Source organism: Temnothorax nylanderi, unplaced genomic scaffold, assembly GCF_030848795.1.
Source record: "Temnothorax nylanderi isolate EJ_2023f unplaced genomic scaffold, tnyl_v1.0 TNYL_tig0020_pilon, whole genome shotgun sequence".
In the NCBI taxonomy this organism is placed as follows: Eukaryota; Metazoa; Arthropoda; class Insecta; order Hymenoptera; family Formicidae; genus Temnothorax; species Temnothorax nylanderi.
The window spans coordinates 1378508-1405277 of NW_027249082.1; the positions used below are offsets into that span (position 1 = coordinate 1378508).

Genomic DNA, 26770 nt, shown 5'->3' on the forward strand with positions numbered 1-26770 from the left:
GTACGGCTTTGTCGTGCCACTCGTTCGACGGCGCGATTTCGAACGAGCTTTGGGCGAGCTTCAACCGTTCGTGAACCTTTGCCCTTAAAGCGTCGAACTCGACGTGCCCAGGGACGCGACGTGACGTTTATCGAGCCGATCAAGCCACGCCGATGATTTGCAAAGCGATTGCGAAAGAAACGGGCATTTTTTAGGCTAAATAAGGAGTTGCTATTAATACTCTAATTTTGCTATAATTAGTAATATAATAAACTTCTGACGTTTATAGTGTTTTATATATGTATATAACAATTCAAGAATATAATATAATAAATAAAGCCGAGGTTTGAAGTTCGAAAGGCTACGGAAAGTGTTGCAAGGAAACTTTGTCTTAAATCCGCTTAAAGAATAATTTTAGAGCATGCGGTGGCGCTTGAATAAGTCACACGAAAAAAATCGAATTTGTGACCGGTAATGAAAATTCGAGACGACATAATTGAAACGTAATTAGCCAATTGGTTTATTTTTTGTTTTCACGGCTGCATCGTTTCGGTGTTTCGTTTGAGAGTGACAAATCACTCACCACTTGGCAGAGCCGCCACAGACAGGAAAATTGAGAGAAAAATCAATATATGTTGTCAAATGAATAATTCTTGTCTGCGGAGGTCAACAAACTCATCGCCGCGTCAATCCCCCGCACAAGTCAATCAAGAGTATTTAAAAAGAACTTGCATTACGTTGATTTACACGCGTGTTGAAAAGTACTGCATTGTCTCGTTAAACAATTGTTTATGCGATTTATAATTCAATTCAGATCAACCAAGAACTTCTAAATAAGAAAGAAATATAAATTCTGACAGAATAAGTATAATCTCAGTAAATGGTAAGATTATTGTGTGTTTCTCTACTGTCTTACTGTATTAAAAATAAAAGAATATATTTTGTACCTGCTTTCAAATTTTCCAAGTAGTGTCCCAATAATACCTTGGCGTAATTTCACTCATAAGTAAAAGATAGGAAGACAGTTTATGAAATGACGCGATGTTTAGATCAGATCGGCTTGTACAAAGTATATTTTTCGAAGGGGTGCACTTTCGCATCTCATATGCATCTAAGGAATCTGCCAACGGCGTTTCTGTGAGGTTGATGAATGGTACCCTTTAGCGGGAAAGACAGTCAGACAAAGTACAATTAAAGACACCGATTGGGGAAGGTCCGTGTTCTCCGTCGATACGATTTTCCTCGCTATAATGGAAGAGAAACACCTTGGACTCATCGTGTTGTCGCTGACGTAAGGTCGCTCCACGACGGAAGGGAGGAAACGGCGAAGCGGACTTAAAAATAACGCGCCACTCGAGGCAGCGTCGATGGAAAGTTTCCTCTCTCGATTTCGGGATACAGTACAGTATCCGGCTTAACGATGAGTTTCGCTTGATTGCTTCAAGACGGGGACGCTCCATACAGGATATGTTAAAAAATACGAAATCTTGTTAAAAACAGCTCTTTCGACTCCAACATCCCGTTGGACAATTTCAATATGCGATGCTTTCAATAGACATCTTTAACTATTTTGACATTTTTTATATATTTAGATACATTTCATTTATATATATATTTTCCGTTATTCATGTATCCGAAAGAATTTGGAATTGATGTTAAATAGGTGATCAGGAGTTTCGATACGAGGCAAGCTCGCGCAAATCGCAAATTGATTTGATGTCGTGAACAAAGGATAACACAATTAGCAGTGCAAATTGTCTTGCATGAGGGAGGAAGTATTATTCCGCGCTGATAATAACATTTTATCGTCTCTTTGGCGCAACCGCGTCAGCAGTACCAAAACGATACGCTCGAGCTCGTTTGTTATTTGCCCGACGTCCATTCTGGAGTGATTAATTATATTCTGTAATTAGTGTCGCATTCTCTGGATTGTTCTCCCGTTCTCCCGGTTGCCCGAATAGATAGACTCGGTCAACGAGAATTATGTCGGGTGCCGCGAGCTTCGAAAGCGCATTGCCCTCTTCGACGTGTGCGGTCCCTTCTCTTTCCTTCGCAATTCCGCGCGTACGAGCTTTCGCGAATATACGTTTAATGTTATCGTAACCGTATATATTCTTTTGTGAAAAGAAAACTCTCCTCTAAAATTAGATTCACCACGCGGAAGCATGGTTCAGTACCGCACGCTTATTTTTAGCATTAACAGATGAGCCGATCAATCGCACGTGTCACAACGAAAATATCCCATGGGGTAATTTTCCGCTTTAATTTCGCACTTTCGGTCTGCGACTCTTCATATGCAATCGCAGCCCGTCGCTTCAGTAACTTAACGCGCGAAGTTTCGGTAATTTCCGTCCGTTTTCATCTTCTTGCGGAAATGTAAATGTCTATTTACGCGGCAATTGTGCTTTTCTGTCGCAGATTGACCGTCAATCGCGAATTTTCGCAAATAGAACGTTTCGAGAGCTTTACATAATATGTCTAGCAAGATGTACAAAAATAAATTTAATCAAAAATCATTTTTACTATCTGAAAATAATTTAGATAAAGTCTAATCTCTCGATAGAAGTTATATCAAAGGATCTAAGATAAGAACATGTTATCACGTTAATTAGAACGTTGTTTTACAAAACGTGAAAGCTTGCTCTCGCGTAGGATAAATTTATATATATATCCCCCTGTGTTCGTTTTATATTCGCATCGCATAGCAGCAGTGCGGGGAATAATTTAATTCTTCCGGCGCAAAAAAACGGAGACCCTGCCAGAGACGGAATTGCTTGTTTTCGCTGGCGATTGTTGCCCGACGGTACGCATATTGAAACTGGAAAATTCGCACGGACGATCATCGGACAATCGACGTGCGAAATTAGCTCTTTAATCGCGCAGGTGATATCCCCGCAGCGCGGCGCCAGAGAGAAACATTTAATCCCCGTCGCATAAATTATTTTCCGAAATAGAACCGATCAATTTAACTTTCATGTTGTGCGTGTCTGACGACGGTGTCTAAATGCAAAAGAAATTTGCATAATATGTACCGGTGTCCAAATGACTCTCTCGATTTAATTATGTATTTTTCCTACAAAATATAGAATACATGAGAAAACCAAAGGAATATGAAGATACACATATATTAACAGCACATTCTGTTGGGAATTCGAATTGTATTAGATCTATGTACAAACCTAAAGTTTTTATTATATATTATATGTTTTTCCCACATCTCTTGATCCTTTGGATATTCCTACATCTATTTAAAAATATTATTGCGCTATCTGTTATGCGATTCGTCTTAGAAATTATTTTTTGTTAATTTTAAAATAAGCTTGTTCTTATTAGCAGTAAAATTATTAAGTAATCAGCTGTTTTCTCATCTTCGAGTTCCGGAAAGCTTTCCCAGGTTGAGAGCTTTCTGGCAGCCCGACAACCGAGGGTAAAATCGGACACAGTGGCTTCTTTGTACTAGCGATAACCGCTTGGCAAGCTTTTGCACCATCTGACGGCTCTTCCGGAAGAGTTTTCGCACGGGCAGCTTTCAAGCTTCGTGCGAAAGCTTCCTATTGGTATCGCCATCTACCTATAACACAGAGAACAGATATTTGCTGTTATAAATAATCTATTCTAGCTGAAACAAACAACTTGCACGTTATCACTTCTACCGATCGTAGGCGTCAATTGAAACTTTTATCGGAGATTATAACTTCGTTTTTTATTATATGACTATGATAGCGGATGATAACAGATCGTATTTCTTTGTAATCAATTGCGTAATTCTTAAGAAGAAATTCTTAAAGATTCTTGTATGTCATTCTAAAGTTTTTTCGGTTGTTCGCAAACGTATAAATCTTAATACGTAAAGTTGCATTGATTTCTGACGTAGTTAGAGCGTGCAAATTATACTTATATAGACTTTCTATTACAATTATTTGTAAGTTATCAATTATTTCTACAAATTGAGATTAAATAACATATATCTTGCAACCTTTTCTAATTTTTAATTTTTTAATTAATCGTGTAAATTAAATATAGATGTAAATATAAATGTAAAACTTATTATATCTGGAATTACATATTGCAATTTTGTGTGTTGAGACATTCATGATGCTAAGCGTGTAGTACAAGTACGATATACTGTTGTTAGTTTCATAGCTAATAACAGTTCCCGATATCTATGTATATTCAATTCCACTAGGACCTGCGTCGTCATCGTTATTTCGTTTCCAACGCGCGGAAGTCTATGTCAACTTTAGAGTAGCGAAAAGCAAATGGTTACTAAGTATGTAACACAAACACGGTTCGTGTATAAAACATCGCTATATCTTAAAATTAGTTTGCGATGTATAGTCGCTTTGCGCAACACGAAGTCCTTTCTGAACTTATCGTAGAATTAATCCATCTAAAAATCATATGCAAGAAGTTATCTGCGAATTTTTAATTTTAATTAATTCTATGAAATTAATCCCATGAGAAGTAGCGTCAAAAATTATTTCCAAATTTTTATTCATTCTTCTAAAGATATAATCGCGCTTAGCTTTAAGGATTACTGATATTTGCTAAGAATTCGAAGATTCAATAATTGGACTGATTCAAAATTATTATAATTTTTTCAATGCCGAAGTGTCTCATTGATAACGACGCGAAGGGTGTTAACTTTTGAGAGCCGAGGGATCGCGGGAAAGAATCACCCGAAGAAACCGAGTGCGAAAGAATCGCCTTGGCGTCGTCTTGCGCTATGCGCTTTTTACCGCGCGTTTGTCGTCGCAGCGGGTGGCGGCCTAATTATACGTGTTTCTCCGTATTTCTGGAAGCGGTCCGCGCGGATGGGGCGCGGTGCGGTCCACTCGCGCGGTACCGCGAAGACGTGTTTCCCGCGGCTTCAGTCGCGCGTGGTCCATCTCGAATCGCGCATATCTCGCAGTTGTCCCACAAGTGTTGTACAAGGCGACTCACGGTCCGACCCTCCCGAGTACCGGTATCGTCGAAGATCGCTCTCTCGCCCTCGCAGTCTCGCAGCATCCACTCGCTCATGAGGCGGTCGCGCGGATATCGAAAGAGCGAGATGGCTCGGATCGATCTTCGGCTCGACTAAATACTCTCACTGCAAGTTCTTCTCCTTTTTGTTTAAGATAATTTGGTTTCTATCGATGAAACGTCTATCATAATTTTATCAAAAGCTTTGGAGCATTATTTTCTAATATTGCTGATTAGTATGTAAAAAATCAATGATTAGCGAAGGGATTAAAATGACTAAATGATTCAAATAAATTTGAAGAATTTAAGACTGTACTGTGTATCATTTTTCGTGTGACAACCGAGAATTAGGAGGCTATGATCATGTACGAACTTGCAGAATCTGTTCTGACGCGACGAAGGGTGAATCGAAAGGATTTTTCGAAAAGTGTCTACCGTGTGAGGAATTTAGATAGAAGTGACGTTTAAATTGTACGAAAGGAGATACAGAGACGAGAAACATGGCGACCACGGAGATCTTCCAGGACTGGCCGGACTGGGATTCTCCCCATGAGAATCTCAGCACACGGAGAACCACCACTACCAGAAAATCCACAAAAATCACTACCAGAAGAGAGGTAGGACTCGATAGGGCTGACCTGCAGACTTCGCGTGTTTAGTGAATTTAGTATCCTGCTTCTCGACGTTCTCCGACACTCTTTTTGACTTTTTTTTTTAAATATTCAGATTCTTCATTCTCTAAACTGCCAGACTTTTAATCTATTTCTCAATTTATCTGTGAATGTATTCGGAAATTTTACATTCATGAATTCATGTTCTTCAAATCCTTAATTTGCTCGGATTTTAAATTTTCGAATTTTTGATGGATGTTCAGATCCTAAATTCTTGGATATCGTCATTATTTATGTCGCAATTGAACACAAAAAGCGATTCACTTCTGGAATTAAATTTAGCGATCCTGCCAGAATCCGTCGCGCGTTTCTGCTCCTTCATACATCACGCTAATCGCGCATCTTCATGCCTGTCAAGCGGATCATAAACACATAAGGGGATAGATATAGAATGGGCATTCGCAATGCGGATAACTCCGCGGATTCGCGTCAGAAGATTAGACCGGGAATGGGTGGAAAAGCCAAGAAAGTGTCCTTTTTCTTGGCGCGCGTGGGTCGAGTGTACAAAGTAGCCACATGCGATTACTCACCGCGAGTGGTTTACGATTTTCCGGCTGTTTGTCTGTGAATCAGGTCCGTGAAGCAATGGCGGCCTCGCGTCCTGGCAGCCGTTCTGTAAACGTTCGGAAAACTCTCTGCTTTGAGACACAGCCGTGTTTTCAAAGAAAGTCACGAATTTTCTGCCTGCAAAATAAAAAAATTAATCATAACGTGTTAATTGACGCAGCGACTCTATAGTTAGAGCCTTAAGTTAGCTAGCTTCTTAAATTAAATATGATTAAGATACTTGGATATTTTAATTATTTGGACCGAGAAAGATATTTGGAACTTATATTTCCTACAAATAACTTCTTGAACGTGTCCAAATAATTTTTATTGCGTTAATCCATTATATGAATGGGATGTGAGAAACATATATAGAGTGCGAGATAAATAAGCAACTGAATTTCCGACCTTGTTAGCGTCACTTTTGCATTGACAACGACACACGACATATGTTGCAGCGTGCTTGCCGACAGTCGCGCGTGGTATGTTGGCATTGAAATCTCGGAACCGATAGATGCATCCGGTCGCGACACCGTAAAAATACGCCCGATATATAAATAGGGTCTAAGATGCGACGATAAATAAAAGTGGCACGCGCGAGAGTGCGAGAGGGCTGCGTCGTGTTTTAAACACGGGCCTTTTTTCATTACCTATAAAAATAATACGGTGTTTTTTTGTGTCGCAGCTGCAGCGGCTGGCCGCGCGCCAGACGCCGGAATAAAGATCGCAATAAAAAAAGATTATTGCGCAATTCGCGATGATTTGACATTCGTATAATCCCGCGCGTCTGTTCCCGAAATTTATGTCGCCGATCGAACCGCGTTTCTCGCACGTGTCTCAAGTTGAAGAGAGCGCGCGGCCGTGTTCATTCGGGAACGGAATCGATAATTGAAAGTGTCGCGTCCAACTTTGCTGAAATATTACGCGCGAAATACGTAGAAGTCGCGAATAAAGTGCGTTATATTCGCGTCGAAGGCAATTCAGCGCTCTGGATTCGCGAAACTTTCGGCTCCCACGATCCCGCGTGGGTTCTATAAATTTCCCCGACTTATTAATATTCACGAATTCTTCGAACCGTCGATCTCCTCTTGCGGCGCAACAATGTGCTCGGGTTTTGGCGTATATATCGACACCTGGCTCGGTTTCTTTGGCGATGATGATCAAACGGGCCTCACGGGCGCGCGGCCTCACGCGAAGCTTGCACGTTTAATCGCGCTTTTCCGCGCATTTTCCACGATATTTCGGAAACGCGGCGCGTTCTCGAAATACCGAACAGCTCCGAGATTCGTTCTTGAGAATCCGCCGGGCGCGTGAGATTTCGCGCGTTTTCGACGCGTCGCGCACTTATCTCGCCGGCCTTACGTCCGTTCGGATATCATCGCTCGTATTTTCGAGATGGCAAACTTGTTGGCCGTGAGCGCGAGATGCGGAACGAAGGCTTTTTCGCGGAGGTTTTCGCGAGTAGGTACGCGCCGCGCCGGCGACAACTTTTGATCGCGCCCGTTCAAATCGTTGCCAAGATGCGACGGGCTTATAAATTATTCGCGGAAGATTAACGCGCGGAGAGCGTGAAGTATTATGACGCACGATACAAATTGCGATGTCGCGCTCCGCGTTGGCGCGGCCCGATACACAATGGCCTCAAGCTTACAATGTGCAATTAGGAGCACGCCTGAATACAATGCTAATGATAATTGACGGAACGGCGGGTAATTTGTGTGACGGCTGTCTCTTTCGCAACACAATGCCCCGCGATGAAAGTGACTGGAAAAGCGCGTGAGAGCGCGGCGAGGTAAAATAGGCAGCCTCTAGATTATAATGGAATGTGCGTGTATGTACGCGCGCTCGTTAGCGCAATGGCGGCCCTCGCGATTTTATGTCGTGCCCTAAGAACAACTTAACTGGACCCTTCCGGTTCAACTCACGCGGAGTGAGTTACGAGAACGAGCGTGACTCCTGAGGTCGCGGTAAAGGCGAACTCTAGGTAGTTTACACACTGGGTAGAGAACGTGCAACACGGGCCTCCGAATTATTTACGGCGGATGTATTAATCCCGTGCACAAACCCCGTCGCGCCCTCCCGTCCTCCCGTCGTCTCTCGTCCAGCCCGATTCCGCAATGCGCCTCGCGCCCGGCACTCCCGGCTCTGCCAGGACGATATCGCGAGAGGCGTTGGACCTCGCTGCTAAATCGGAAATCGTAAAACCGAGATTGTCGAGAGCCGGCGCTCATAATAGAACACAACGCGCAATTGGCAGTTTCGACGTGTCGTTTACCTCGCTCTTTCGCGAACCTGGATTTTCGCGGGAAGAGTGACGATCGGATAAAGCCGTCACTTCGTTCCTCTTGCACGACAAGCTGATTGTAAACTCTTCTTTTGTATCGCGGTCCAAAATTAGGCCCAACTTGTTCCGCGGTATTCCCGATTTTCTTTCTCTTAGACCATTCTAATTATAAGCTCTTTGTACACCGCTGAAAATAGAATCCGAAAGCTCCGCGGTAAATGAGGGGGTTCCCAGGGTTTTTGACCTCGCTCGCGGTCATTATTCCTCTCTCTCTCTCTCTCTCTCTCTCTCTCTCTCTCTCTCTCTCTCTCTCTCTCCTCTCTCTCTCTTCTCTCTCTCTCTCTCTCGCGGGACAGAAAGAAAAATAAAGTACACGTGTGGATCCGCTACCCTCGTTGCCGATAAACGGCCTTGAACTTCGGTGGGAACTTCGGCGACGGGACGAATCTTTTCTTCGTTTCGGTTCGGCTTTTCTGGGATCCGCGATTCGCGAATTTGCCAATGAAAATATCAATGTTGTCGACAATGAAAAATAAAGAGAACCAGATGCTCGTAATATTTGGTCGGGAAGAGCTCTTACCCACGTGTTCGCGAGCGAGCGCGATTTATTCAAAGTGCAGGTTCTCGCGAAATTCCTCCATGTTTTCTGTCGCATTTCGCTTTGATCTCCTCCGACAGCTTGAAACATATAAAGTTCTTGTCTTTTTCCTTAGAAAACCGTTGGCAATATTGCGGTTTCATATGAGTTCTCTGTGAACCAAAGAACTATATATTTCTCTTATTCTTCTAGTCGCAGAATTTAATTTACTCGAATCAAGAATACGATGTAATATGAAACTCTAAGAAAAATGGATAGATCGTATAGATTAACTCAACTAAAAATGTAAACCCTTGGTTTCTTATAATACGTTCTAGGAACGCGCAAATTGCCGGGATTACGCGGATGCCTCGTGCTAGATGATGACTCTTAAGGAGAGAGAAAGTTTCCACCTTGAATACCCATACGCGGCGCGCGTTATGGCGCAAGTAAATTTGCTTAGTACGTATATCGTGGCGTTTCATCTGGCGATCGGGATCTCTCCGAGTGCTCTGGAAAGTGCGTTACAAAAATATCGCGACGAACAATTGGATTTAATCGTGCGAACGGGCGCAGCTTGCGCTTAATTGGTCAAAGGAGAAGCACGCTTGGTCTTAGCAGAAAGAAAGCGACCCCACGAGATGAACCATTGTTTTCATTTCGACCGTCGGACAGTTTAGATTCGCCAGCGGAGCTCGACGCGATCATCCGCTTTTCTCTCCCGCACAACGAGCAAGGGTCATTGCGTTGATGTTTCTTCCCACAATCGTGTTGCGCGATAATTATTATCGCATTTTGCGTAATCTTAGCCTTGACGAGAAGCGCGCACCATTTATGAGTCGCCTTTTAATTAAATCGGGGGAACATCGTGGCGTTGTCGATTGTCAGGAGTAGGATTATGGTAAATGTCGCGGGTCTCTTTTGGCCGCGAGACCACCTTCGAATACGTAAAATCGCTCGATTATGCATAACGCGAGGGCGGCTTTCATTACCGGCGTGCACGTGCACGTGCCGATCGCGCGTATACCAAGAGTGTACACGGCTGACCTTTTCGTCAGTCATCGCGGAGTTTCCCACGCGTGGTGCGGGTGGGCCGTGGTCAACCGATCGTGACTAAGGGGGCCTTTTAAATGCACGATGGCACGGTCGAAAGATTAGTCGAAGGGACAAAGACGTTGTCTGCGCTAACAATGGTGTCTTTGTGACGCCATTGTGGATAGCAACTACGCGAATGGCATCACGAGTAAAAGTATCTAATTGTTCTCGAGTCTGACGTATCACTTAGACACGTGAACCAGCGCCAACGTTTGCAGCCGCATTTCCCTAAATTCTCTCGTATCTGTGGTCTCTCTGAAGGAGCCTTTGAGTAGCGGCAGAAGCTGAAATAAATTTCCGGAATACGAAAGAAACGCCTTTACGACTCCAATAATGCCAACAAGTTTGCGCCGCGCGATTACACACCTCCGCCGTACCTGTCAGTTTAACGCCAGGGCCATAAATCGCGAGTGTTCCCAAACAGCGCGGAGATCTATAAACCGTCCCGAAATACGCACGTGAAACGTTTTCCTCTCTGATCCCGTGATCGATTTGCGCGTGCACGCGGTGGCCGGCCGGCCGGCTTTACGAGTTGCGCTAAACTTAGGCCGCATTGACACGCGCGATTATTTACGCACCGTACCGGAGTTCGCGGGGGAAACAACGTGCACCGGGGTATATCCCGTGTCGCGGTCGGCTCGTGTCAGCGACCCCGACGACGGTGTTTCTCATCACCGGGGTGTTTCCGATCGATCACGCGGCGGGATTGATAACTCTCCCCCATTTGTCGGCAATCTTCCCGCTGACTCCTATTTATTCATAGAGATCCGTATTTATTCATCGAATGCATATTGATCAGCGATCGTGCAACGTTTATGAACGTAGCTCAATCTACGAAACAACGATTGGCGACGGACAGTGAGGAGCACCAAAGGAAGCTTACCAAAAGATCGTCGCTGCGATCGCGTGTCTGTTCGAAATATGAAACAAACGTATCCGCGAGCACGGAAGTGTGGTCATCGTCGATCAAGGTCGACCGCGCTCTCGAAATACACCGATGAATCGCGGATGATCCGAAATGGAAGACGGCGGTTCTTCGCAGTTCGTATTTTTGTAAAAGCCGCGGCCAGAAACAACGAGTTTCCGCGAAGCGGAATCAAAGATCGAGGACCCGAGGAAAACTCATTCTGATTGTATCTACGGCTTAATGTCGCGTTCCTCTCTCGCTATTTCGAGATTTACTCTCGGGAGACGAATGCTCGTCGGCCTCCGCGGAAGATGCATGAGATCTTCGTTGCAATTATTTTGTAGAACAAAGGATATTTATTCTTGCACTTTTAATATTAATAATTTAATTCTTAAAAGTACTATAAAATTTTATTATGTAGATATTGTTCCGTAAAAAAAATAATCTATTAACTGTTCTTCGGTAATGTTGTAGCTGCTGTTTTCTGAAACTCTCTTTTCTCAGACATATCACAGCGACAGACCGTTCTGCAGCTATAAAAAAAATCACCAAAAATAAAAAACACAGATTAGGGTGTCCCGTAGCTATAAAAAAATTCTTATGAGGCGATTCACGATTAAAGCTTAATATAATTATGGTGTATTGTGGTATTCGAACGTCCGCTGATTTTCAAACAGATGCGTGAAAGAGTTCAAAAGATATCGTATAAAGATGTCTGACAGATTAGGACGGCCATTAGACGTTTTTACGATTACGACGATTTTCATATGTTTGCGTAGTCTGGGAATTCGGATACACCACAGGTCTGCGATCATGTTGCGCGTTGCGGACATGTTAAATTATACACATAAATTATTCACATATTCGTAACCGCCTACGACACGAAATTCGCATAGCGGCACATTGGACAATAGCACCTGCCATTATACCGAACGTATATGGGAGTTTTATGAAAAATTCCATAGAAGAGACGCGCGGCGGATCTCGCCTGCATCTCTCTATCTAACGGTTGATATGCAGGCGCGATGAGGTCATCCGGCGAGTCCGTCAGATGATATCACGCCGATCTCGACGGCGCGGCAACGGGTTGTTTACTCGTACAAGGGACCGCCACGGAGATGAAAATGCCGTTCGGCCAAGGTAATAAATTTATCAAACGTCAGATGATATCTCATTGTACTTGCAACATAGGATAGAGTATGTGGCCGCGTTACCACGTCTATGCGAAGAAATACGGTGGATGAAGTCAACGCTTCACTCATTATTTGGTCTTCTATCTGAATGAAAAGAGTTCTACCTTATAATTTGTGAACACAAATTACATATCCTTATATATAATTCCGCAGAAGAGTATATATTACAGAATAACTACATTCTTCACGTCGTAATTTAGTATTTGTCGAGTGCTCAAGCTCGGAGACGTGTTTGAGTTTTATTTAAACGAGTCTCAAGAACTTGGGATTCATTCTCGATAATGTAGTAGAATTTTTTTCCTATAAGAGGGGGAAGTGCAAACACAAGATATGACTTCCGCTGACATCATCGTCACCTGTAATCTGTCATTGAGCTGCGTGTTTAATTGGAAAAAAGCTTTGGAAAAACTGGATCCCCCATCTAGGGAAGCGGACCCCGCGGCCCGAAGTGAAAGTCGTTTTGAACGCAGCCGCCACCGGACTCGTAGACTTCGCTATACTCGCGCGCACAATACCACTCTACTCGCTCCGGTACTCTCATCGCGGCTCCAGCATAAAACTCGGTTGTTTAGTAGCACTCCGGCTCCGGGCGACTGTCGTCTGCCACTGACGCGCCGCTCTTTACCCGCTCGGCTCGGCCCAGCTCGGCTCATCTCAGCGGACATTATCGCGAATCCAAAGGTCTCGCAGTCGGTTCCTTCGCGAATTCAAAGTCTCACAGCCGGTTCCTTCGCGAGAATCCGTGCCGCGTGATTATCTCACATCAGATCACTCGTCCCTGCGGCACCTCCGTTGCGTAAGTACGACTCCATTTGTGGTAATTACCGAGATTCGCGCCCGACGAGTCGCCATGACGAGCTGTTACGGCGACACGGGCTCTCGCGGCGACAATTAGGCGACGATTATACGTGACTAATGCTCTACTTTGTTCAAGGACCCTGACATCATCGCGTTCAAGAATCGAGAGATTAAACGATTTAACAAAAATTGTATTCTCTCGATTCGCTCTTATGCTTATTGTTAGACAAGCTAAGACACTTCCGGGCTCGCGAAATATTTTCGCCAACTCCATCGAGCAGCTCTATCGAGCGGCAATCGTGCCTCGATTTCGGTAATGCCGCCGCGATCCGGCCGAGCAAATAGCGGTCGTTCGGGTAATGCGTGTATTTTGCATGCGGTACTCGGAGAAAATGAACGAGCGCCACTAATTAACGATTCGTCAATATTTGATCAGCTTGCTGCGCATATCGGCGACGATATGCCGTGGCTCTTCATTATTCTATAGTAATCGAAACCGTATAATACCGCTCGTATTGTTCCGCTAAACATCTGCGTTCGCTAACCGTACACATGCCTCCAGCAAACCGCATCAGTTCTTTTCGCCAAAGTTGATTTATGCGTCCGATCACGTTGCTCGAAATATCTAATTACTTATGAAGCAAATTCGTCCGCTCACGGGGATCTCTCTTAATTTATGAGGCGTGAAAAAGACTTTCCAACCTTCTCTTAAATTTCAAGAGCAAAGATAAAAATAAAGAAAATTACGATGTTCGATCGATTTCAAAATTCGTTTCATTCGAGGATCCGATTCGACGTTCGAATATCAAAGGGTTCGAAGTTTTCGTCTAAGGATCGCGCATAGCGCGATAAGAGGAGCGAATAGCACACAGAGTTTAGATGTCGCGTATGATAATTACATGTTAGTAGACGATACAACTGCAGATTGAAAGTGATTGGAATTAATTCTCGCGATCACTGACCTACGGTATACCACGGACGAGCGTTTCCGTCGTCGCACATGCTCGTCGATGGACTCGCTCAATTTATAGCTACGCCTCGGTATCCACCAGGGTATCGACGTGTTGCAGACCGTATTAAAAATTGCTACGCTTCGTCGCCGTTGATAATTATTGCACAGAAGGGTCTTCACCAGGAAGTCGATCGATGAATATTCACGCGGTACATCAGACGTCACGGTGGATGGAGTCTGCAAATGGATACATTTGATTTAGAGGGAACTGACTGAATTTTATTGAAATTTTAACTAAACGCGTTAAAGACGAATAATCGAACGATTTCTCAAATGTGATTACCGTTTTAGATTGTCGCGATGAAGAATAATATAAGTTCTGAAATAAATGGAGAAAGGCTTGTTGGCGAATCGTTGAAAGGACATATCGCTCTTGAACTTTTATCTGAACTTTATGTTTCGATTCAACTTGCAGACAAACGCTTACCTGATATTCGCACGCATTTAATTACAGTTTAATCCATTCGAGGGTCCGTTTAATTCCCATTCAATTTCGAGTAAATCCTAATTTAATTCCAAATCTTATTCCAATTTAATCCCAATTTTTTGGCTACACACATCTAATCCAATCAAACTCTCGTTCAGTTTGACTTTAATAGTCATCCTTAAACTATATAAGCGCGGCGTGATGTCGATCTAATTACTAACTGGAGTTTCACATCCGCCGGTTTGTCGTCGAGTAATTGAAAAGGTGACACGATAACCCAGATCGCGAGGCCGATATCGATACACTTTCATAATCGCGGAATCTTCGCGCTTACCAGGACCGAAGCGATTTTACTAATTCCCGTTCGAGTGCCTGGCGCAATGCCAGCGGAAATCTGTTTGTACACACACACAAAGAAAGAAAGAGAGAGAGAGAGAGAGGGGAAGAAAATGAGGGAGGAAAATCCCGATCGAACGACGGATCGAGAGACCGAATCAATACGGATTCCATGTGGAGAAAATGATCCTACGTCAGAGAATGGGAAACGTAAATCGACCGCGATGGCACGAGGAATCGCGGAATTGTGTAACGCGCGTGCTTGGCACGCGCGCGTCTCCTTATACCCTCGCGAGAACAAAATGATTCCGAGGATCGCAGACTGCGAACCGCGCCAGATAAATTGTCTCGCGAATATGATTTATACGTCGCGATCTAACTTACGCGTGCTGACTTACGAGATCTCCGCGGCGGTTATTAGCGTCATTACATAGCGAGCAGCACGCTGTAATTATACACGAGGCCTCGAGATCAGGCGCGCGCGCGCGCGGCTGAGAAACGGAGCGATGGTAGGTGATGATTATCGACGTTGATTATACCGATCCGCAACGGCCGTCGAACGTACATGCGACTTCGAGAAAACGGCTCCAGGTCATTGAACAATATGTCTCCCGACATTGTTCGCCAGCTGTTAGACGCGCATAAATACTACTGGCAGCGTAACGCCGTGGAAACCGTTGCGGCGGTACGTTACGCCGCATAAAACGATGTTTAACGACCGTTACACCGCAAACGAACCTCAAAGATCGCTTGATTCATGCACGCTCCGTGTACGTTAGACGAAGTCGAGCGGAGAAAACTCGCGGCTAAGATACGGCGGGGGCGATAACGCGAATTTTCCTGTCAACGGCTCGGAATCGGATTGACCACGGGAATGTTTACGTTAAAATCTTACGCTTAACGTCGTTGTTCTAACGCTGCGAACTTAATTATCTTTTTGAAGTTTTATATCTTTAAAATCTTAATATGTTATTCACAAGTAAAGGAAGAGCGGGCTAATTAAGAGCCGAGCGCGGTAAACAGTGCGCAAATTATTACGTCTAATTAAGCGTTATTTATTTTGTACGTTTTGGTTCAAATTTCGGATCGTCCTAGGCAATTAACAATCGGTTCAATCGTGCATGCGTCTGTCCGTGATCTTCAGGAACACTCAATGGACAAGCGTAATAAGTCTCCCTCCGGTTCCAGTCGTAAAGGGAGAATTTATTCGGTTCTAGCTGCACGATTGAATCGATTTGCTGAGGACGGTCCGAAATTTCGACTGAAACGTACAAAATAAATAGCACTTAATTAGACGTAATAATTTGCGCACTGTTTACCGCGCTCGGCTCTTAATTAGCCCGCGCCTCCTTTATTTGTGGATATTTAATTACAGAGTTATTTTTCAATTCTTATAAAAATAATTCTTGAAAATAATTCTTAAAAATATTATATCCCACGTTTTTTGAATAATCAGGTGAAAAGCGTTTCTCCTCAAACGAGTCGATTGCATGCGCGTTAAGCAAAGCGAGAAACTGAATATAACTAGCGCAGACAGGTAGCATCGAAAGTTATCGTCACGTTTGACGATGCAGATCTCGCGGCTCTTCCTGCACCTGTCGGCCGATCAATCGCCGTTAGAAATTAACTCGGGATACGTCGCCGGTCAATCCGCTCGCGAATGACTCGCTTTCCCATCGACCGAAAGGGCAAAAAAAGCCGATTGCGTTTTCCATCGCGCCGCGCATCGCGTCACGGCAGCATTTTCGACCTACTTCCTCGTAACGGGCATCTGGTTCCACTGGAAAGTCTTTAAATTAGATAAACAACAAAACAGAGAAACGTGATAGAAATCAAATAAGATCATTACAGCTAAAACGTAATTTTTTCTCAACATCGGCCATTCTTCGGTTCAATATGTCTCCATTGATATCCCGTGCGCGTAATAGGCGGCAAAATATCACCTTAACATTGAAAATGACTCTAGAAATCTGGATAAAAATATCTCGGACAGATGTGATCTTTCACTGGGTGACTTTCGTATCCCCGACTTTTTTTTTCACGATCGTCGTCTGGTCGAGCGAGAAGAAAATAAGGAAACACGTTCGGCGAAAAAGATGATGTATTTTTAGTAGCTCATTTAAATTGCACAACTCCTCTCCGGAGACCTGTCAGGCTCGCTGTTGTTTATAAAATTCGCTAGTTTCCGCCCTCTTGAACACAATCTCGTGGTGCGCAGATTTAAAAATAGGTTTTGCCGTCCAGGATTTACATTAGTTAAATGTATAAAAATCAACAGACGTAAGGTCTTAAATCCTAGGCCACCTGATATGAGACATGTTTATCGTCTCACTAACGAGTCCAAGTTCTCCGAAAACGCGAGCCAATCTCTCGAGAGTCTGGAATGAATGGACCACGGATTTGCCAAGGGTCCAAGGACCTCGGCGGCGAACTAGGTGCCGAGAGACTTAAAGCGAGGCCGACAGCCCAAGACGAGAGGATCTGTTCGCGAAATCGCAAGGAGGGACGGGGGGAGAGCGAGAGGCGAGAGAAGGAGCGCGAAGGCGCTCGATGCCAGCGGGCTACGCCCGCCAGCGAGTGCAAAGTGCTAAGTTCCTCGTGGTCGCAAGGCAAGCAAGGGTGGAGCCCGTTATTAATGCGGGCCTAGGTCACGGGCGGCAGAATGTCTCCTCTGGCTGGTATAGCTGCGGGCTGGTTAGTTCGTAAGAAGGCCAGTGGCCGCGCTCTCGCGCTCACTATAAATAATCGCGTGCGCGGGTATGTCCAAGTATAGCCTGTTGGGAGTGTGCCAGCCTCAGCGAGGAGGCCTCAGCTATTTTTGCGGGCTGTCGCGCTGCTACCAGCGCGCACGCTACAACGCGCGACGGACAATCCGATCGGGACTGCCGATTCGGAGATGGTCTCCCGCGCTCTGATAGACCATCCTTGATAAATATCGCGGTTCCCCTTTGACCTTCCTGTTCCTTCTCCTCTTCCGTCCACCTCCTCCACGGTCCGATATTCCTTCTTCTCTCGCCCGAGATCTCTCTCTCTCTCGCGGTGACCTTGAGCGGCTCCGCGCGCTGTCAGGTCGCGATTACGCCAATGCCGGGTGCCCCCGCGGATTACGTGATCCAAGGGAACAATAACAGGAGGGAGACCGGGTGAGAAAATAAGCGGAGGGAAGGATCGTAGAAGGGGAATTGCCGGTTTTGGCAAAGTTAGATTCACGTGCCGGTTTCACGGTCAGCCGAGAAACGAGGACTCCTCGGAGCTCGATTAATATGCGGATGACTCGTGCCGCGCATGGTTTTGCGCGTTACCGGATGCACACACCGGGTGCGCGGGTATTTTTATACCGGCTCTCGAATGCATGTTGTATTGCGAGAGACTTGAGCGATGGACGATGCGTCTTGAATAGCAGACAATACGCGCCGATAAGACTGTGTAGACATTGACATTATTGACAATAGCCTGATAGTTGATCGACATTAATTGAGAGATGCATCGTTGCGTTCGATAACGAGTTATCAATCGATATCAGCGTTTCACTCGAGAAAGAAAAAAAATGAAACTTGCAGTAAACAAGGAAACTCAAGAACTCGAGCTATTCTCTCTCTCAATATAGCTACATTTATATTATCATAATCTTATACATTATGTATCCAGAGAACGTTGTGATGTTTTGAAATCGTCCAAAAATCATTTTAAAATGCCTTATATAGAATTATCAGAAGACATCTTAAAAATATATCTTGCGTTATCTCATGTCTTATTCTTAAAATATATTATAAAATGATTTATAACATTTTTGGGATATTATTTTAAGGTGTCTTTAGACGTGTGTAATTTCGGTTGTTAATACAATTTATGTTGTAATATAATTTTCTAAGAATTGAGTTTGGAATTTTCAACGCGAGAATCTAAATTCACAAAAATTGACGAAGCGTTAAGAGAATGTATAACAAGAAGGTTGCACTGAAATGCTAATTTTCCCAAAACTATCTAAAATCTCAAGAATCCTAAAAATCGCGATATCGAGAACTGATAGAACTTTATGTTCGGGATCTCAAATTTTAATTTCCAAATTCATAATCTCATGAATAACAATTAGGAGAGAAATAATTAATACAAATAATGTCTATATCCGTCTCTGGTTTAAATGCTAAACACTCAATACCCTTTCTGAAACGCATCTACGCTGAATGCAACGCGACGCGCTGTCACGACGCTTCAAATCTCCCGCTTTCGCTCCGACCTATACTCCACTCGTCATAACTCCTTCCAGCGTCGCGTGCAACGGTGCAGTTGTCCAAGCGACGTACAGTCAAAATCGCGTTCGTCCCCGTAGCCGCGTCAAGCAGGGACCCCGCGATCCCTTGTTTACATCCGTTTAAACGGAAGCGAGACTTGGCACGGGTCCCGCCCGAGGATCCCGGAATCTGGACAAGTTTTGCCGGGCGCAGGGCGCAGGATCGACCGTCGCGCAATCGCGTTATCGGCGTTAAAGGGCGCTGCCACGCTCCGCCACGGGCTGGTCAGCGAGACGTTCGCGTCCACGTATATCCGTCACAAGTGCGATCTTTGTGTGCGTGAGGGTCGTGCGGAACGTCTGAGAAAGTGAGAAGCGGGCTCTGAATTTTTCCATCCACATTGCGGAAGGCGGCACGGGGTACGTGGATCCGCGGTGACACCGCGTGGCGACGCGTCATCGAAGTAAGTCCCAAAACGGAGTTCCGTCGGCCGGGCGCGTGGCGACGGCGGCCGGACGGTCGACCAAGGCGGGATCGGATCGACCCCGCCGCCGCCGTCGCCGCTAATTTGGCACGCGACTTGTCAATGAAAATCGATCCCGAATTATCTGGGTCAGGGGGCATCAGCCGCGACGGACGCTCGCCGAATTTAAACGCGGCGGACGTCGCCGCGATCGGATCAGTCGATCGCGGTCGTACGGCCGGCGTCACCGCGCCTCCGCCCGATAACGCCTTTGTGATAAAGGAAGTCGGTCGGCAAAGACCTCCTCGCGAAGACGGGCGCGGTCACCTCCGTGTTGACGGCCTTTTGTACCTGCGCCCCCCCTCCCCCCCGCTCCGACGGGCAACGCGCCCTTTGAATAATTGATCTGGGCCGGCCGACGGGCGCCGCGATTAATCAACCCGAGACGTCGATAACGCGCGAGAAACGTCACGGTAACGTCGTCTTCGCGACTCACGCGCGATTACGTTGTCTAGACTAATCTAGAGTGTAGCGATTATCGTAAGCAATTGATTCTAGTTGAAATGATATCTCTGCGAGAGTAGTGCGTTACCGGGCGTAGCCTAGAGCGTTGCAAAATGTCGAGGAAACACTCGGTCGTTGATCAAACACCATGGGACGATTTACAGACCTCTTCGACGACCAAGACGACCACCATGACGACGGCGGCCAAGCTGTACGGCAAGGATCTGAGCGAGTATGACGACATTGACGTGGATCAACTGCTGGCGGAGCTTACGCCGGAGGAGCTTAACATATTGGCCAAGGAGGTGGATCCTGATGTAAGTGTATATTTCCTAAAAAGAAAAGAGTCTGTCAGTTTTATTCCTTGAGATACTGAATCTACGTTGTGTTTACACAGGACAGCTTTATGCCGCCTTCGCAACGTTGCAGCTATGAATGCGACAAGAGTCCCACAGGGCCGCTGAATCGCAAGAAACTCATTGAGCACATCAACAAGCAAGCTCTAGAGACACCTGATATTCCAGAATTGAAACCATATGTACCTGGTACAGTTAGAGGCAAGAAAGTGAGTACTGTAATAGTCTACAAATTAAAAGGGCCATGGTACATAAAAAGTACCTAAGCAGTAAGTAAATAAACCAAGATAGCAAAAAGCTATCTTAAGCTTTTGAGAATATTTGATTGTGATTGGTCAATTTACTAACTGCTTATAAATTTTTCTATGTGCCATGGCCCATGGCCATAATACCAGTCTGATATAGTCTGAAATCTAAGGTTATAGTTGGAAAACAAATATACAAAAGCAGAAGTCATTGTGTGTGTGTGTGTGTCTGATTGAATAAAACTAGTAAAATAAATTTTGCGATCCAGATTTATATGCGATCCATTAACATCATTCATTTCAGTGGGTACCTCCGCCGCAAGACAACACGAAAGAGAAGGAGGCAGATGAACAGATCGCGATAGATCTCGGGGAAGAGTATGAACAGGCGCTTTCGGCCGCCACCCAAGAAGAAATCATTGATCTTGCTGGTAAGAAGATTGATCGCTTCCGAAAGCCCGTTATATCGGAGAGATAAACAATTGAGACTACCTCTTTCTTCCAGCTATTCTTGGATTCCATTCTATGATGAATCAAGATCAGTATCACGCGTCTCTACTGAATTCTGGACAGCCAGTCGGACTCGGCTGGGACGGGGTGACAAAGGCTAGTCAACCAAAAGTTTATCCGATGGAACCGCCTAATGACACAGACGTTGACGCTACCATTAAACAAGTGCGGGACGATGACTCGTCTCTAACCGATTTAAATTGGAACAATATTAAAGTAAGTCGATTGTACTTTTGCGAAGGGAACGACGTGTTTCACGCTAAACTGACACTGTCTTGTTACAGAATATTTCGGACGAAAAGTTCATCCAGTTGTTTGAAGGTTTGGAAATGAATACACATCTCGAGTCGCTAAGTTTAACTAACGTTGGACTCAACGACAAGACCGCACAACGGCTGGCCGATGCCGTGGAGAAGAATTCGACACTCAAAGTACTCAAGTATGTACAAAATGACATATTATTGTGTACAAAATTCACACGCTGATAATTTCTCATTATTTTAATTTAAAAATGTCTTTATTCTTCAGCGTGGAGACAAATTTCATAAGCCCGCCTGTGATAGTAAGGCTCATCAGGTCCCTTCTTAAGACAAAGTCTATCGAAGAATTCCGATGTTCGAATCAGGTAAGTTGTCATATAAAATCATGTGCACGAACATTTTATGCGAGAGTAGCGACGACGAAATCTATCGAGATATTCGCGTTATTTTTCAGAGGTCACAAGTATTGGGTAACAAGATTGAGATGGAAATCACACAATTGGTAGAACAAAACCCGACGTTGCTACGACTCGGGTTGCATCTCGAGTTCAATGATGCTAGACATCGCGTAGCTGCACATCTGCAACGCAACATCGATAGGAGTAAGTACATAAAGGGCATCGCAACGCCGATATGATTAATAATACTTATTATAGCTCAGGTAGCCTACAAAACGCGAAAGATGAATGAAATATCATCTTTCTAGAAATGAAAAGGTGTTTTAAATTATTATTTGATAGAATATAATTAGCATTAATTCACATATTTGCGTAGCCCATTACAAATAGTCACTGTATATAAATTCTAATGATATGAATCATGGAAGAAACATTTTGACAAGGATATTATTACGGAACTAGGCGCGTATGTCTTAGAAGGTTAAAATAATTGATGTTCTACACTTGGGCGCCAAGTGCGACGCTCCATTCACGGGTCAGCGCTCAATAATCTCGAGCAGGTGTCGTAAATTACGTTGGCAGTGCAATGAGGCGTTTCACAAACACGTTACGTAGATATCATTGTCTCTACTACGATGATAATTGTGCTATTAATTTTCCGTTTAGATGGGAGCAATTGTATGGGGGACTATGGAGACCACGTGACGAAATGCTTCTAACCTTTCCGAATCTGCTTCGTAGTCTCACGTAGCGCTTTACTATAGCACATTTCATCATTCATCCATTCGTCCCGCTATATTCATTTATTATTTTTCTAGTTAGTGACATATAGAGGTAATTATGAGACCCCCGACTCTCGTTCCTGTGCGACTAAATATGAAATTTTCTATTTTCTGACGCAGTGTTTTTCAAATCTTTTTGAAAACTGCTTAAAATCAACTTTTTAAAATACGCAAAAGATTTATGAAATGATATATAAGAATGACTATGCCTTAAACATTTTATTTTTACTTGAAAAACGCTGTTTCGCCTCAAATAACATAACTACCTCTCACGTCATGTTTTGAATCCTGTCTTTACACACCATCTGGTTTCTTTTACTACTCTCCTATATATCTATTTTATATCTCGTCTGCTTTTATTAAAGATACAGATAAAAAAAGAATGTTTATAAGCAGTGCAACTATCAGACGGTGATCTGCCTGTTTTCAATTTTCAGCGAGACACAAAGAAGCGACGATTAGGGTAGTTTAATTTGGTACGGATCTATTGACCAATTTTCATCTTTAACTAAACGGTTTGTAAACTCGATTAATGATCGGACTCGCGCTTGATCGACGTTAAACGACACAGTCTTTTTATGATCTTGATCTTATTTAACAAGATGCTTTTGCTTAAGTTGCGCTGATAAATTTACTACGCTCTCGCTTGTCGCCAAATATGGCATTGTAAAGTACAATTAACAAACGGTATCCGCATTTTCTTGTCGCATTAAAATCAGTTTAGTTTCCGAAATATTGCAATCTAATCATCGTAAATTCTACGTTCAAATCTGCCAAAACCATGTCCTCCCTTTCTCTCCCTTTATAGCATGCATCATTACAGAGATCTATTTCGCAGAGTCCGATATATATGCTCTTTTTTTTATTATATATAAAACTCCGAAATCCTTTATAACTACAGAAATTATAAGAGCTATGAAATCCTTATTCTATTCTTCATTGTTCCGTTGAGTTTTTATCGAAAATTCGGTCTCACAATTCGATTTAGATTATCATTGATTTTAATCGATTCATTTATCTGGCTAGTCTGTCGTGTGGAACCCATGGAACGAGCTAAGCTTGTAGCGATCGCTGGTGGTCCTGCAACCTTCACCGTTCTACCCGCAGATGACTTAAAAAATAGAACATAGCGCTGTTGCAGCGCAGTGAGTAGTTTTCTTGTCAAAAGTGAGAACTCGTCTTTCCCCACAACTTGATAACTTGTTTCTAATATTTTCGATTGACCCTTTGCACTCGTATTCTTTACCATAACGTTAATGTTTTAATATAATCTTAATCTTAATTAAGAGATCTTATGGAATGCTATCTCCCGAAGAACCTCGATTCTCCGACAGACATAACATCATTTCATATACAATAGATTTACTTTTTTTAATGAGTGCAAAGGAATGCATTAACTTGACGAGATCGAGTACTCTTAATTATCATGACAACCCCGAATGTGTCCTGTCGATTTTTACCACTCGATTGAGTCTTGTTAGAAGGGGAGAATTTGTAATTTTGCATTTTCATGTGCATTATGATCTAAAATTCCTCTCGCGAAAAAAATGTCACGCGTAACAATAATTACCCCTCGAATCTGTCTAATCGCTGAGCGAATACGACTTGTTCCCTACATTTCTGAAACACGATCACACGATTGAACGGCTAAACACACATAATTAACATTTCATCCCTCGCGCGAATCTATCCCGCACGATTTTACTTTACATTGTCGGCATCATTTCTCCTTGCTCTCCGTCTTTCGCATCCCGTTCGACTTTTTGTTTTTAAGTTCGACTTTCTTCTAACATCTCAATATACTATCACAGTACATACGTATGGATGACGTGGTCTAGTTTTTATTATTCAAACCCGTATCTTGGCGTATCTTGGCGAGATTGCATTTTGCAGGCAGAACCGATGGTCCCCCCTATTCTGTAATATACGCCAGTCCCCTCGTTTATTTATTCGATGCATATGTAGGTGTTCGTCGTCGCGCTCACGTCCCCTCAGTAAACGGTGTCGATTTCGCGATATCGTGTTACAGCGGTCTACCTCGACTTGCAAGACTGATGAAAACGCGTATGTCGAGCCTCGATATTTTGAACGACGCACATTTTCCGTCTTTAAAGAGTTCCCATACATCGAGCCTGTATCTCCGATTGTTAGTTAGCCGTTTAAAAATTAATTACGGATAATTGATACTCGTGATTGATGATCGGAATCTTATCTTGCCGGTCGAGTGCCGCGAGATCTCTCTTATCGGCGACTCTGCGAATCCAAGCTGGCGATATATGTTTTAATTTAACTCACGACACATATTCTTTCCCAACAGTACGGAAAGATCTAACGCTGCGGCTACAGTTCCGATTCTTTAACATGAACCACAGGAAACCTGCCTTGATTCAATGAAAGGTAGCTACCCGCGCTGTGTGGTAGACCGTCAGCCGAATGAGCCGCATCCTTTCCCCTCGCGGGGGGAAAGCTTAACCAACGCCAACGCTATCTCTTACAGCTTCACTAACACGGCTTCACTTGTCGGACAAATCGCGCCGCGAGAAAAGCATATAGGGTTGCTCAAACGCGGTCGCGAACGGAACACTCGTCGGGGTCGTTCGTGGGACAAAGCGAACAGAGCGCGGTTTCGTATTTCCATTCGTTTCAATTCCAATTCCGTTCCCGAGGTGAACACTCGGAGATAGATTCGGCCTTATTTTGAGAAGTCACGCGATCACCGATATATAAACGCAAACAGCAATGTCTTATTTCGTTTCTTTCCAAAATGAAATCAATAACGGATCGTTGCCGAATCAAATGTTAAATTTCGCTCACCGAATTGCGGCATAAGTCTGCGTGACTTCCTCGAGCGTCGTACACAGTTCGATTTACGCGCAGCATCATTATTATTAGCTGCACCTGCCCCGACAGGCGGGTTGCAATGAGGTTTAGACGCATCCTATCAAACCCAATGAAGTCGTGACGCGTTAATTTCCACAGGAGCCGGGGGCTCCTAGGAGCTTTATTCGCCTCGCGTGACGCCTTGTCGGCATTAACACGTCAGCTGGAAGACAGCTTAACACACGCCGACGTCGGTGCAACCGAAACTGACTGACGTCCTATACCGAGCTCTATTCGCGCGAGTATTTTTTTGCACGCGAGTACCGTTCAATTATACACGCTCATCCCATACAGAGAGTCCGACTAACGAGTCTAATCGAGCGCTCGCTGCGAAAGGGATGAATAATTCTCTTTCTTTCGTTTCGAAATAATTGGCATAAAAAAATTAGCGTCGGCATCTACGTGAATGCGGGCAAACTATTTCGGGGTCCCTTGAATTTTTCTAAAATCTCGGAGGTTCTCCGTGCAATTTCTCGAATGCAGCTATTTTTTTTATCCACGTTTAGAATCCCGAGATTCGCAAATTCTGAGATACCGAAATACCCGCGAGATTGATCGTCCTTAATTTGCGGACTCGTCGGAGTCTTTTTCTATTTCAAACCTCTCTTGCCGGATTTTTTAATTCTTCCAGCGAGTCTGGCTTTTAAAATTTTACTAGCTCCATGCGAGCTCGAGTTGCGCGCGAATTATCGGGTTTTGCTCCGCGAGATTTTATGAGGTGCTAATGCAGATCGGCGCCGGGTGTCATAACGATGACAAAACGCCGGTCGCGCGGTAGCGTTATTTTTAAAATGCAAATCGCAGGAGCTGCGAGAGAGAGAGAACAATCCACTCTTTCATCGGGGGGGGATTAACGACGCGAGCCGCGTTAATGAGCCCGCGAAACGTTCGCGCACCCGGCGCGAAATTGCTAATATTTATCCGCGGATTGCGCGGTCTTTTAAAATAATATTCGGCGCGCGCGGTGGCTTCCCGCGTGAACCATGAAATGTTAATTGTCAATGGGAACGGGTTACGTTATGCGCGCGGGATTTATATGGTGACGGAAAAGATCTCGCTCGTAAATCGCGCCCGAAACTAGAATAAACTGTAAATAACGGCGCGGCTATTACACGCCAAGCTTTATGGGTTTTACGGGCTTTTAATTAAGGCAGTGGTCGCTTTACGTTGTTTCCTGCCATTTTACGCGGTAAAAAAAAAAAGGAAAACGCACATTTGTCTGGTATCATAATCAATATCGCTTTTGTTTTGCGCTTGAATCGAATGACTTTCCGATCGCCCCGTGCAGCTCCGCGCGGATTTTATCGGATCTGAGGATTTAACTGCGCGGGACCAATTACAATAATTTTT

At 44.2% G+C, this 26770-nt stretch overlaps 1 protein-coding gene and 1 long non-coding RNA gene across 14 annotated transcripts in view; one reads left to right on the top strand and one right to left on the bottom strand.

The window, feature by feature from the left end:
* The window catches only part of Tmod (tropomodulin), a 45793-nt gene that overhangs the window by 8599 nt on the left and 10424 nt on the right, over positions 1-26770 (top strand). For 4 of the 11 annotated variants that reach the window (XM_071699973.1, XM_071699974.1, XM_071699972.1 and 1 more), the window contains exons 2-8: positions 20154-20306; positions 20387-20554; positions 20895-21021; positions 21096-21316; positions 21385-21539; positions 21629-21725; positions 21815-21962. In XM_071699973.1, the coding sequence (XP_071556074.1) occupies positions 20154-20306; positions 20387-20554; positions 20895-21021; positions 21096-21316; positions 21385-21539; positions 21629-21725; positions 21815-21962 (1069 nt within the window). Of the gene's footprint in view, positions 1-4836; positions 5074-5323; positions 5562-12853; positions 13014-19066; positions 19486-20153; positions 20307-20386; positions 20555-20894; positions 21022-21095; positions 21317-21384; positions 21540-21628; positions 21726-21814; positions 21963-23566; positions 23686-24857; positions 24938-26770 lie in introns of those variants that run through there. The other 7 variants (XR_011717491.1, XM_071699971.1, XM_071699975.1 and 4 more) reach the window with 6 other exon arrangements.
* Positions 3017-20161, bottom strand: LOC139769180 (uncharacterized). 3 transcript variants are annotated; one of them, XR_011717498.1, is made up of 3 exons: positions 20078-20161; positions 6146-6299; positions 3017-3550 (listed from the first exon to the last, which is right to left on the bottom strand). It is a non-coding gene; the product is annotated as an uncharacterized lncRNA (long non-coding RNA). The 3 variants fall into 3 exon arrangements; XR_011717497.1 differs by lacking the exon at positions 20078-20161 and adding an exon at positions 13978-14187; XR_011717496.1 differs by lacking the exon at positions 20078-20161 and adding an exon at positions 12574-12802.